Source organism: Patiria miniata, unplaced genomic scaffold (genome assembly GCF_015706575.1).
Source record: "Patiria miniata isolate m_02_andy unplaced genomic scaffold, ASM1570657v1 HiC_scaffold_20, whole genome shotgun sequence".
Lineage (NCBI taxonomy): Eukaryota > Metazoa > Echinodermata > Asteroidea > Valvatida > Asterinidae > Patiria > Patiria miniata.
Genome location: NW_024037059.1, coordinates 26,120,511 through 26,134,251, shown reverse-complemented (window position 1 = coordinate 26,134,251; position 13,741 = coordinate 26,120,511). Strand labels below are relative to the sequence as shown.

At 42.0% G+C, this 13,741-nt stretch overlaps 1 protein-coding gene across 1 annotated transcript in view; it reads right to left on the bottom strand.

The window, feature by feature from the left end:
- The window catches only part of LOC119728343 (structural maintenance of chromosomes protein 2-like), a 33,125-nt gene that overhangs the window by 7,008 nt on the left and 12,376 nt on the right, over positions 1-13,741 (bottom strand). The window contains exons 8-18 of the mRNA XM_038200546.1: positions 13,274-13,449; positions 11,418-11,536; positions 9,954-10,092; positions 8,345-8,491; positions 6,597-6,719; positions 6,362-6,443; positions 4,962-5,097; positions 4,585-4,709; positions 3,773-3,966; positions 1,987-2,130; positions 666-860 (exon numbers count right to left, since the gene is read on the bottom strand). Coding sequence (XP_038056474.1) covers positions 666-860; positions 1,987-2,130; positions 3,773-3,966; positions 4,585-4,709; positions 4,962-5,097; positions 6,362-6,443; positions 6,597-6,719; positions 8,345-8,491; positions 9,954-10,092; positions 11,418-11,536; positions 13,274-13,449 — 1,580 coding nt within the window. The remainder of the gene's footprint in view (positions 1-665; positions 861-1,986; positions 2,131-3,772; positions 3,967-4,584; positions 4,710-4,961; positions 5,098-6,361; positions 6,444-6,596; positions 6,720-8,344; positions 8,492-9,953; positions 10,093-11,417; positions 11,537-13,273; positions 13,450-13,741) is intronic.

Below are 13,741 nucleotides of genomic sequence, written 5' to 3'. Positions count from 1 at the left end.
ATCTTTGGAATGTCTACTACAAAAGTTAAAAGTCTAGTAGAAAACAACTGTGGAACAAAAGTGTTTTTAAGGAAAAACAATTGGCATCTTTCACTTTCACAAATACAAAACTTTAAACTTTAGTCGCCTTTTTTTTCAGTATTTTACTTTTTGGACGTGTCGATAAATGCAAACTTGAAACAGCCATAACTTGTCAATGGAATGTCTGATTGCAATGCAACAAACAGTATTGTAAAGAGAATTTTATTCTCTTTCCTAATACCCACAAACCCTCATTTTTGACCTCTGCCTAGTTCTGTCTCATTTTGCCAGAATGCCTTCACATATGTCTAAAAATATACTGCATACGTTTCAGGATGTACTTTTGCATTTGAATGTGTTTTTGGGGGGATGAAGTATGTGGAGATGTATCAGCTCAAGAAATGCAATACCCAAAACTTTAACTGGCACTTGCAAAAATTCAGTAGAACATGGTGTAGTCCAGTTCAGAATTTTTAACTTCAAAACAAGAACTCTTCTTTGATTTTACAGTGGTAACCTCTGCAAGTTTCAATGCATAGAGTGGATTATTTAATCCCGTAGGAAAAACTGTTTAATTCTAATAGTTTCCAGAAATGGATATTGGCATGACAATCAGGGGTAACAGTGGCCGGTGACCCGCCTACCTTATTGGCAGCATCCTTGCTGTCGCGCTGGTACTTGGCCATCTGGTGTTCTAGTTCTTTCATCTCCACCTGCGTGTCTTGGTCCTCCTTGGCCAGCTGGTGCTGCTGGGCTATCTTGGCCTGGATGTCCTGGTTGCGTTCCTTCAACAACTCCTTCTGGCGCTCGAGCTCTTTCTTGGTCTCTGCAACAGCATTCTAGAAAAGAAAAACAATGTACAAGTAACCTCTTAGTCCTTGCACTGCCCCAGAACCTCTCTTCCTGTTTACTCCCGGTCCTGAACAGCCCGGCACTGTCAGGTTCATGGTGTCATCAGGGAATAAATACAATGTTATACAATGAAATACAGGTGCTAGTGGTTAAAGGTGTTGATGTCACTAAAGGGTAATGGTCATGGAGGATGATACGATAGTTTAGCACCATAGGCCAAGTTCGGACAAAGACCATTAGTCGACCAGTGGTTGATTTGTGACGTACCTTACGTCTGCGCACTAATAGAAACGTGCAAACGTCTCTAGTCAAACCCTGGTCAAAATCATCGCAAAACTTCTGGATCCTGGCTCCCTGCTGTGCGTTATGAATGCGCGCGGCTATTGGTTACCAGCGATGCAACCAGCCCCAGTAGGCTGGTTCCAAATAGTCGACTTGCGTAGTCAACCACCGTTCAAGCTAACTTTAGTCGAACTATGGTTAACCAATGGTCAACAATAGTTCTTGCACGAACTTGCCCTTTGTCTTAACCCCCCCCCCCCCAAAAAAAACCATGATTGTGCCCAGTCAAAGATTGTACTGTAAGTGAATTATAAGTTTAAAGTTAGAGTATATCATTTGCAGCTATCCCAAAAGTAACTGACAAAATTATTGTTGAAAACCATACTTGGTTTAAAGACAGTAATGGCACTAAACTCCCTGTGAAATTATCCTTTCTGGCATGCGGTCATTTTACATAAAAACAATTAAAAAAAGGTCACTTCCAAAGATGTGACCTGAGATGCATTTTTGGAAAATTTCCTTAGTAGTTTGTTTTTAATTTGGTGAAGCTGTGAATGGGTGCGCACAAGCATTGACACGATGCACATGGGTACGCCGTTGCTATAATTTGTCAGTTCAGTGTGTGACATCACGAAGCTGCAATTGGCTGAATGAAAACGTGTCCCGGATGCTGATTTTGGGCGTAATTCAAAACATGACTCGCAACTTTTGAATTGAAATCAAGATCATTGAATATTGTTTTCTCGGAATAAATAATCTGAATTCATTCTGATCGTGGCTGAACCTTTTCACATGAGGTTTTAGACTCCTTCCCAGCCGCTAATAATGTACCTTGGTTTCCTTGGCTTTTCCCTCCATCTCTTTGACTTGTTCTTCGAATCCCTGGATAGCCTTGTCTACAGCCGCTAGTTGGTCATCGTACTTGGTAAGTTCCTTTTTCAGATCTTCAACTTCAAGGCGTAGAGTGTCCATCTCCTGCACAAAAACAAAGTGTACATGCTTAGTGACAACACTCATCACATATCATCCGAATGACGCATCATCCGAATGACTTGGGTTAACAAATGTAAATTTGTGGAGCGCATGTGGAAAAGGTAACTACTCACACACTTCTTGCCCTTCAAATGTTAACCACTAGGGGCTTGGAGTCTGTTGCTACAGTTTTGTGTTTTTCTAGTGGGACCTTTTATTCCACCCTAGCTCAAGTTGGACTCCTCCGTTGTGTACACGCGACGGAGTCCAGGGTATGAATTCTGCTGCCATAGCGAAGAAAATTACAATAAATTTCGTTTCATATTTTTGCCTGATGGAGGAAGCGGAAATTTTGTTATATATTCCTTGTGTCCAGAATAAAAAAGATGCTCGGTTTAGACAAAGTAAATATGTGCGAGGGCAATGCGTTTACTAAAAATCATTCTCAGATCCACGCTTTCGTTGTAACATTTTCAGTACGAATTTCCCGTGTGAAGACCTAGTTGCTATGTGGGGCGTGCATACATGCACGTAAGTCTTTACATCGAAAATTCACATGGGAAGTTCGTACTTAAAATGTTTACGACGAAAGCGTTGATGTGCGGTTTATTTTCAGTAAACATGTCGCCCAAGAACATATTTACCTAAATTCTAAACCAAACATCTTTGTAATTCTGGACACAAGGAATATGTAAACGGAGTTACTCCATCAGGTAAAAATATGAAAAAAGTTGTTGTAATTTTTCTGCTATGGCAGCAAAGTTCATACCCTGGACGTCAGTTGTAATGTAATGAAGGCTTTGTCCAACCTGGGCTAATTCCACACCTGATTATCTGTGCACCCTTTAACCCATTAGCTCCTGTACAACATTGTATTTCTTTGTGTTTATTCACTGATGAATCAATAAAACCGTAGAGTACTCGGCCAGGTTTTAGGTATATTTGCAGGGAGTAAAAAAAGCAAGGGCAGTTTCAAGCCAAACAGTGACTCATGGGTTAAGTTAAGTATCTTGTAGTTTGCCATTTTATTTATAAATCAGAGTTGTGGAGATAGTTTCATGTATTTTGTTTTAAATTGTGACCTTTTTGGTTTCTTTTTTCCAAGTTGGTGATTTACATCTCTATAACTAGTACAGTGGAACGCCACTATAACAAACATCGCGGGATCCTCACAGAAATTGTTCGGTATAGCAATTTTTAGCTGCTGGTGCTCCGGTACTCACTTTTCAATAAATAGTGCCCTTTAGAACTTCACCCTGCACGCCCTGGTAGTTACTGAAAGACGACTTTGAACACGTGCCGACTACTGAATCATATAATTACACAGTTTTATAGCTTACTACCTACAGCAATGGATGGCTTTCCCCTTCTATTCCTTGGGGAAATAATAGCCACTTGTTGCTCTTCTGTTGATATTTGTTTTTAACAACAAAAATCGGGAGCCAAGGATGATGTTCGGTATAGCCAAATGTTCGGTATAGCAGTGTTTGGTATAGCGACGTTCCACTGTATAATGTTTTTTCATCAAGTCAACAGTTGCCATACTATAAATTTTTACAGATATTTGTGGAATTACAAAAGCAATAAACTAATAATATCCCACCTCTAAACGCTAACCTCTAGCCCACTGTCCCTACCCTCTCACCTGTTGTTTCTGTTTTTTGGCTTTGTTGGATTCCTCGGCTGCTTTCTTGGCCTTGGTCACCCCGGCCTCTGCCTCCTTCAGCTCCTTCTCCCTGACCGACTTGGCATCCTTGATCTTAGCCTCAAGTGTCTTGCACTTCTCAGTCAATTCCTTCTGCTTCTCCTTGGCTGCCGGGATGGCGGCTTCTTGCTCCGCTGTGAGAAAAATGAGGCATCATTTAAATCCTGTCCGCTTTCAAGGTAGAGTACATCATTTGCAGCTATCCAAAAAGTAACTGATGAAGTTATTGTTGAAAAGCATACTTGGTTGAAAGATAGTAATGGCACTTAACTCCCTGTGAAATTATCTTTCTGGCATGCTTTCATAATGAAGAAAGCAATAAAAGAAGGTCATTGCAATCCAACCAAGAACTTTAATGGACAGATAAACCCCATGTTTTTCTCGGTGTTTCCAGTGTAACAATATTTTAAATAACATACTAACCCCAAAATCTATGTGTGGTCTAGCGGTAGAGTACAGGATTCATGATCGTACGATTGTGGGTTCGAGCCCACCGTGGCCATGCGTGTTGTGCCCTTGAGTAAGGCGCTTTACCTCAATTACTCCTCTTAACCCAGGTGTTAAATGGGTACCGGCATTGTTCAATGCTGGGAAGGTAACAGACTCGCTGTGGAGGAGGTGTAGCGATCCCCCCACAGCAGCATTTGATGGACTCGAGTCTGGCCCAATCGCTTCGAAAGAGAGATGGGCACTCCGTTCCTGTGAACACAGGTTCGTCCCCCTTTTTTAAACGCGGACTGGAAAAGACTTACCAACTGAGGCTTCTAGTGCTTGGATCTCCTCAAGCTGCTTATGATGGGAGCTCTGCTGTAGTCTCTCCTGCAGTAACGCTGCCTCGTGCACCTTCAGATCATACTGCTCCTTCAACTGGCGGAATCTGAAAAAAAGAAAGGGAAGGGTAATTGTTCTGTAAAAGTAAATCCCAATTAATTTGGTTTGTAAAAATCGTCAGTGATGTGGGGGGGGGGGGGGGGCAGGTATTACACCAAGTAGCAGTTGCGAGGTACTGCACTCAAACGTATTGTAGTGTGTTCCACTAACTTTGTGCAATCACAAGTCAATCACAAGCTTACAGACAAATACAAACACAGACCAAGAAATCACAAGATTTGTGACATGGATTACTGACTTGTCGGCAGCGCCTCTGAGGGTGCTTAGCTCCTTGTCCACGGCCGACAGTTCCTGCTCTCTCTGCCGGAGTTGACTCTCTGCATCCTGAAGCTCGGTCAGCTTGGCCAGGACCGTCGAGCCCTTGGCACGTGCACCTTGGAAAATGGAGTGAACAAAATTCCAATACAAACAATTAAGATACGTGATCAAAAACAATAATTTTCAACATAAACCCCAGGCCTGCAACTGGGAATTTAGAAAAACACACGGAACGTCCAAAAACCACACAAGACTTTGTACAGTGTTTTTTCAATTTGTAATGGCATTCATGAGAAGTAAAAAAAAAATGAGAAAAATCTGCAGATCTGATGAAAACTTGCATGCCTGAAACCCGTTAGTGACCAAAATGGTTGTAGACAGCCCATATTTTCAACATTTCCAAGCAAAATGTGATGCGATCAAGCTAAATGAGGCGTTTGTCTGGAACTTTCATTTGGAGATTCAGGCCAAAATAGGGCCACTTCATCACATCACTTCGTGTTCCGACTTCCATAATTTTTGAACTAAAGATGGTGCTGGCATGCAGTTTTCACATCAGTAATGCTGAGATTGTGCTCTTTTCCAATTTGTAATACAAAAAATTTGACCAGGGTCGACAAATGACTCATTTAGGTTGATCGCATCACATATGAAATGGTTGAACATTGTTACATGCATAATGCAATCATATGGTTAAGTCATTCCGTGCCAAGGAAACCGGAGATAACGCCAGTTTGATGAGCCATATTGGCTCGTGACAGACTTTAAGTAGGGTTAAAAAAAGGGTTTGGGACTCGTGATCCGAGGGGTTCAAATCCAGCTGCTGACCTTTATGTTATGTCCTTGGGCAAGCCACTTAATCCAAATAACAAACTTGTACATGTACATACATATATGATCATTTGGTAGGGTTCAGTGGTTAGGGTTCGTGACTCATGATCAGAGGGTCGGGGGTTCGAATCCAGCTGCAGGCAATACGTTGTGTCCTTGGGCAAGCCACTTCACCCACATTTGCCTCTCTCCACCCAGGAGTATAAATGGGTGCCAGCATTAGCTGGGGAGTAACCTGTGATGAACTGGCATCCCATCTAGGGGGGAATATAATATTCTCAGTCGTTTCATGTCATGGAAACTGGAGATAAACACAAGTCTGATGGGCCCACATTGGCTGGTGACAGACTTTGTACAGGGTTTGCAACAACGATGCAAACATTTCATAAAAAACAAAAACAAAATTGCCTCTTTCTTGAAATGCTTTTCATAATGTCATTTTTTTCATCATTCAAACTCCTCCCTCGCCATTCAAGGAATGCATGTACTGAATAGAAGTTTGAAAACTGGAAACGTAAAAATCTGAAACTGAATTACACGTAAACTCACCTCCAGTCAATGTTCCTGAGGGGTCAAAGGTATCGCCTGCCAAGGTCACAGTTCGAGTTCTGACCTTGGGGTCAAAGGTCACCTAGAACCACAATCAAAGAGACTTGTGAATGAAAATGAATCCAGTAAGCAGATCTGATCCACTTTTACCCTTGCAAAAGGTTGAACAACTTTCATTTAAAGGGATGTTTGAACAAAATTTTAGGCTATAAATTTAGGCCCAGTTGGATCGTACCTTCTTAGCATAGTCCATCTGGTTGCAGACCAGAGATCCACCAAAGACAAACTGCATGGCGGCCTCTACATCCTTCCTGAAGCCCACCAATGACAGGGCAGAGTGCACGTTATCCTTACCAACCTGCAAGACAGATGGAATATGGTTACAAAATAGATAATAAATTTAAAAGCCAAAAAAAGGTTGAATTTTGAGTGCGTGCATGTTATTTGATGGCACAAACGGTAGATGGCCCTATGTGACCACTTTTGAGATCCCCGTGCGCATACTGGTATGCGTAAGGTGCGACGTACACACAGATGATTTTCTAGCATCGTGACTTTGGGCGTGATCCCCCGAGGGACTGTGACTGACCAGGAGAGGGTCCTATTTCCCGAGGCCGAAGGCCGAGGGAGTTGACATATTGCGGCAGAATTGCGTTAGAATCGCGTCAATGCAGCTTGTGAAATATTGTCCAATTACATTATTCAAATGGACGCGGAACGTGCAAAATCTGAGACAAACAAAACTTAGTGTACAAAACTCCATAGGGTTGTCTAAGGGGCGTGGCTAACTCGCAAACGGCGATAGGTCAATAGGACCCTCTTCTGGTCACTCATAGGCCCGAGGGCATAGACGTGCACTAGTGACCGAATTATGCCAGTCCATATGTGTTTTATAACTCACCTCTGTCAAAAATTTAAACAAATAAGAAAACAAACTTTTCAGAGTTTATAATTCAACTGTTATATTTCAACAATTTACTCATAAGCAATTCAACTATGAGCAATTCAACAATTAAAGGAACGGTTTTAGTTTTCCTAGATTCAGTTGTTGAGTTTCAGGTTTTTTTAGAGAACACTGTAACCAGTCCAAAAACTTGAGCATAGTGCCGGATCGGACACAAGACACAATTACGAACGCCCGTTCGTAATGTCTTGATGCATGTCTAGTTCAAACTGATGCAAATTTCATGCACTAGCCTATATTAGTGAACCCCACACGTGACCGTGTTTCAGCCAACCAGGATGAAGAACCAGCAAGAGGTGTGTTATAAACGGGTTTTTGGCTTCTGACTACAGTGCCCCTTGAACAAAGACATTGACAAATTGGGGAACTACGCCAACATAGGGCTGGACAACTCAGTTAGTAGAGCACCAGAATAACAATCCGGAGGTGGCAGGCTCAAACTCCACTCCAGTCAATATCCTTTTTTTTTCAATTTCAATTTTTGAAAGAGACTTGTCTTCACGTGAGCGTCAGGCGCCACATAGGCAATGCGTTGGAACGTCCCTCCCAGTGGTCTCCCCAACTCTCCCTTTGTAACCGTTGAGGGGGTACTTGCGCATACAGTCCATACTAATCACGTGTGCGTTACGCTTTCAATTTCAGTTTGTGCCAAAGAAAAGAAGTTGAGTTCATCAATTTGTCAACCACCGGTCCAGTGGTTACTGTGTTTGACTCATGTACGATGGTACGTGAGTTCGAACCCTGCCAGGAACATGGTGTTTGTGCCCTTGGGCAAGACACTTAACTACAATTGCCTCGCTCCACCCAGGAGTATGAATGGGTACCTGTGAGGGTAGAGGACCGAATGTGCGCCAATATCGGCTGCCCAGTGGTCTGATGATTGGGGACTAATTGCAAAGCGCTTTACGATTGTTGATATGGTAGAAAACGCTATAAAAGTATTACAATTTATTTATTTTATTTAATCATTTACTCAGTCCATTTCAACTTTGAAACATTCAGACATGTCAATCTCTTACCAGGTTCTGTGCAGCTTTGATCTTGTCAGCAGCCAGTGACCTAGCAGCAATCTTGTTGAGTGGTATAATGGTGTAGCGACGCTTTAGCTCGCCCTTCTGCAGCAGCTTCTTGCTGGTGACTTCAGTGTCTACGACGACATTATACAACTTCAGCGGGAAAGAAACGAGAAAAAGTCATGTCAGTTTGCCCGTTTCAGTCAGGCAAACTTTACGTATTATCTTCAAGCAACTTTGAATCCTCAATCCTGTATGGTTGATCCATGATAACTGTGTGATATTATCAAATACAGCATGGTCCATATTGCACTCGGCATATCGCACCATTCTGAAGTGCACACACTTATGCGCCTATCAATTGTCCCTCCCCCCCCCCACCCAAGACGTGGGGATTGTCACTTTTGAAGTGACAAAATCCCCACCCCTCGGGCAAAATTTAAGTGACAATCTCCAACATACATACATGGGGCACACTATAGACCATTATCATATTGCGGCCATCTTGATTTTTTTCCCATTCAATTCAACGTAACCAAAGCGAGGCTGGAAGGAAAAATAGTCTGGTTCCTTTTGGCACTAAAACATAATCATTCAGTACTGTTATTTGATACAGGGAACATGACTGAAATGGTGGCAGCATGATAAAGGTCTATTGATGCCTTTCCATGGCCTTTTTCCAAACCCTGGCTTCGGGCTAGGTCTCTGGCTCCATTCATGCAGGTTGGCAATGGGGCTGGACCCAGATACGGAGCCGACGCCGGGGTTTGGAAAACGGCTATAGTAGCAATGTTTTGAGTGACCAAAATCCCCGCCCTGGGGCATGAAAAACGTGACCAAATCCCGACATTGGACCTGGGGTAGCGCGTGGGGGAAACATTTGATAAGCGCATTACTAGTCTTATAAACTTTAACAGCGAATGGATGTGATGAGGCAGCAAAGTGTGCTTGAAAGTACAGTCAGGGAAACTAGTGAAGACAGGCCACTGAATATACAGGGTGAGTAAAAAAAAAACGAAACCCAAATGTCGGGAGCATTGTTTTAGGGAAGTTATGCCTGTAGCATTTGCAAAATCTAGGATATGAAAGCCCAATTCATAAGCTTTCATTTAGTACAAGAATCATTCAAATCACTCATGTACTTTTCAAGTTGCGGAATTTTAAACACAACCACCGTTTTAAAGTTCTGTCCACGGATCACAGAAAAAGGTGTGCGTTCTTTCAGCTAAACAAAAACAATTCACACACATCCCTATGTGGTTTGTTTTCGTTTCGCTGAAAGAACACTGAACTTTTTTGTGATCCGTGGACAGAACCTTAAAACAGTGGTTGTGTTTAAAATTCCGTAGTACACTTTCAAAGTACATGAGTGATTTGAATGATTCTTGTACTAAAAGAAAGCTTATGAATTGGGCTTTCATATCCTAGATTTTGAAAGTGCTACAGGCAGAACTTCACTAAAACAATGGTCCCGACATTTGGGCTTTGCTTTTTTTGGCTCACCCTGTACAGTCAGGGAAACCAGTAAGGACAGGCCACTGAATATTTACTGAAGATGTTGAAAATATTACGTCTGTGAGGGGCATCACCAAATATAAAAAAAAACTAAGCTTACTTTCCGACCAGCTGTGACCTCTAGAGCTGTTGCGTTGCGCACATCTTTGACTTGAATGAGGCGGGCTACCAGACCATGCACCTTAGAATGGTCAAAGTTCTTCTCTGGGTCTCTGTACTCAAACTGCAGGTTGGGAAACCTTGGAGGAAAAATATATTGATACGGGATTCATACCACCTAAAGCAATTTCAGCTTATGAGATTCAGCAATAAATTTCAAGCTACATCACTCAAAAGATAAACCCAGACACAAGTCCACATGTCATTTTTCAAAACTGCTAAAATAATGACTTTAAAACACCAACTTGCACCTTCAACTTTATTAAAATGATCATACGGGGATAATTGGGTGGATTGTGTACATTTAGTGGACATTTTGTCAGCTACCACTGCAAATCAAACGGAGTCGGACTCGTTGGAAGTTTGAAGTAAAATGTTTGAACCCAGATAACTTGAAACCACAACTTCTCAGCACAACACAGACCATTTAGTATGGTTTGTGGATTGTGTACATTTTGCGGACATTTTGTCGGCTACCACTGCAAATCAAAGGGATCATTCAGTAGTTGTTTTAAAACGCCCCAACAGTACCGGCATATTTTCTAGGTCTCCTACCGATACCTGTGAGACGTACACTGGAATTTCGTGATTATGGTTTTTACAATTTGTAAATACTATTCATCTGCCACCACCTATGAACCTGTTAAAAAAATACGGCGGCAATTTGTACTTCCTGCTACATGTAATTATTAGGTGGCTAGGATTCATAAGTCGTTCATGTCCGTCAAAAATGCTGACGTTTAAGACATTGATTATTCAGCTCTGATTGAGAATGGGCACAGTCATCAGTATTCCAGAGATCAGTGATGACACCCCTCATTTTATCAAACATTGTGAATTAATTCAATACTCTTTATTACTTCAGGAAATAAGAACCCCCAAAATTCATAACAAATAGCTCATGTTTTGAAGATGCCATATGCTGTGCAAATGTCTGTCATTGAACTGTACAAAAATGATGGAACATCTTGTTTATTTCATTGTTTAACCCTAACTCCCTAGGCATTTTTGCTAGGATGCAACCTCAATCCTGCAAAATCCTTAAACTGCCTCCATGTAAAAATTGCTTACAGCCTCAATCCTGCCAAATCATTTGTTAGTTCTTAAATGTGGTCCTTGGAGGGGTGACCACTGCCTCAATCCTGCAAAATCCTCCAGCAATCACTGTCAATACACTGAGGCAGAGCCAGTGACATCCTGGAGCAGTGCGGAAGATCTCAAGTATAATTTAAGCCATTTATGCATGACACAACACAAGGTCTGGCCCAAGACCTTGACACAGTGCATCCTCCAAAATCAGCCACACATTTTTGCCATATAGCCTCAATCCTGCAAAATCCTCCATTTTGCAAAGAGTGTTTTGGAGGATTTGGGAAGGTTAGGGTTAAGGCACTTTCTCGCTCACCTAGCAGTCAGTGTGTTGACTTTATCCTGCAGCTGTTGCACCTGTTCTCCCATTGTCTTCTTCTGCTTCACCAAGGCGTCTTCCTTCCCGTCCTCAAAACCCAGCTTCTTCATCTCAGCCTAATCATAATGAATATTCATTCCATATGAATAATGATGAATCGATTTGAATATGCCTAATAAATACTCATTTGCTATGCTGCAGGCGTGCAACTGGGAACTAAAAAAAAGAGGAAATTCCAAACCACACAAGACTTTGTACAGTGTTTTTCAATTTGTAATGGCATTCATGAGAAGTAACAAACAAGGAAATCAGCGGATCCGAGGAAAAGTTGCATGCTTGTATGCTGGCATATTTCTTTGCACACATTTTCAACAAGATCCGAAACGAATATCCACGGTATCGTACCTCTTACCATAAATATCATGCAAATTCCTGGAGTGCTGCAAAAGGCCAAAATGAATGAAGTTTTTGGAAAATTTGGGGCGAGTTGTCACATGTCACAAATTTGTGATGATTGTACTTCTTTACTTCTTTAAATTTATTAATACCCATTATCCCTAACCCTGCGGGACGCAACACAGTGCATCGGGTGTAAAAGTCTGTGGGACCTTGCTGCATTGAGCCATCAACACCAGTGCGTAAACGGCCAATTCTGAAACAATGAGAGCTAGTCCCATTGAACAATGCCACAGTTGGTGACCACCGACTCTGAGGCGGTTTGGCATTGAGTTTTTTGACCTGATGGATCTTGCACTTGTCATTTTGACAAGTGCTGCCTGTTTTTGCAGATTTTTTTTATTGGGTTATTAGCCAATATACCCAGGGGGTTAGGGTTATTGAGTATTTTACATCAACTCGCCCAAGAAAAATTTGCCAAGAACATATTATTTTGTTTCATGACATGATCGTAGGGCATCCATTTTCGAATAATTTAGTATTTGGTTACTCGAAACTGCCTTTGACCAACTATTCGGATGTTCGAAACTGCCAGGTGCAACTGCATGCTGCACCAGTAAAAACTTGCACGAAAAGTGTGCCAGTTACAATTTGCATGCGGCGATCGATATGTGCCGCTGGAGCATTTTGCAGTAAGTATTTTATAACTGTGAAAGGGCTTTAATTTGCTAAAAGGATAGAAACAATGAACAGCCGTCGACTAAAAAGTTACCGTTGACAAAAAAGTGGCACCTGACAATAACCAGTGTTGTAGTCCAGACCCTGCAAGACCATCACAAGACCAACACAAGACCATCACAAGACCATCACAAGACCATCACAAGACCATCACAAGACCAACACAAGACCAACACAAGACCATCACAAGACCATCACAAGACCATCACAAGACCATCACAAGACCATCACAAGACCATCACAAGACCAACACAAGACCATCACAAGACCATCACAAGACCAACACAAGACCAACACAAGACCATCACAAGACCAACACAAGACCATCATAAGACCATCACAAGACCAACACAAGACCTTCAGTCTCAATCCAAGTCACAAGCTATTCAAATGAACTGCAACAAAGGCATTCCTTTGTCATTGTTGGTGCCCGGTTACTTGTTGATGGTCTCGTGAATGGTCTTGTGCTGGTCTTGTGATGGTCTCGACTACAACACTGACAATAAAATAACATCACAGTCGTGTGTGTATGTGCGTAGTTTCTTTTTGCTTTTGAATATTCAAACCAGCAAAAAGCTATTTGAATATTCGGTTGATGATCGAATATTCGATGCATTTGGGACTGCCCTAGATGACCGACCAGAAACTACATTAAAACAATATCATATATCCAAAAACCTAACGGATGATCAAACTATTGAAATCAGACCAAACATTACCTCAACTTTAGCCTTGTTTTTCTGGACTGCCTCTAGGTTGGCCGTATCCTTCTGGTATTCCTTCTCAGTCTTCTTCAGCTCCGACTGCTTCTTCTTCAGCTCTGCCTGGGCCGTCTTCAGCGTGCTCTGGGCCTGCTTCAGTCCGGTCTCGGCCGAGTTCATCTCATCCTTGCAGGCTGGGGGGAAAAAACAAACACAGTTAGGCAGGCTGCAGATTATAGAGAAGTTCCTGAACTAGAGCCCTGGTCCCACCATGCATAGGCTTTGTCATAAATATCAAGAGACTTGCTATAAAAGAGCACAGAGGTATTTACATCACCAAATTTATGTGACTGGCCTTGTAAACTGCTTGGAAGAAACACTGATGTTCCATCAGCAGGCCTGGAGTCACTCCACGTTACAAGTTCTTCATGTTTTTAAACTGAAGTTTGAAACACTTGAAAGGGCCCATGCGATGATTTTTTCTTA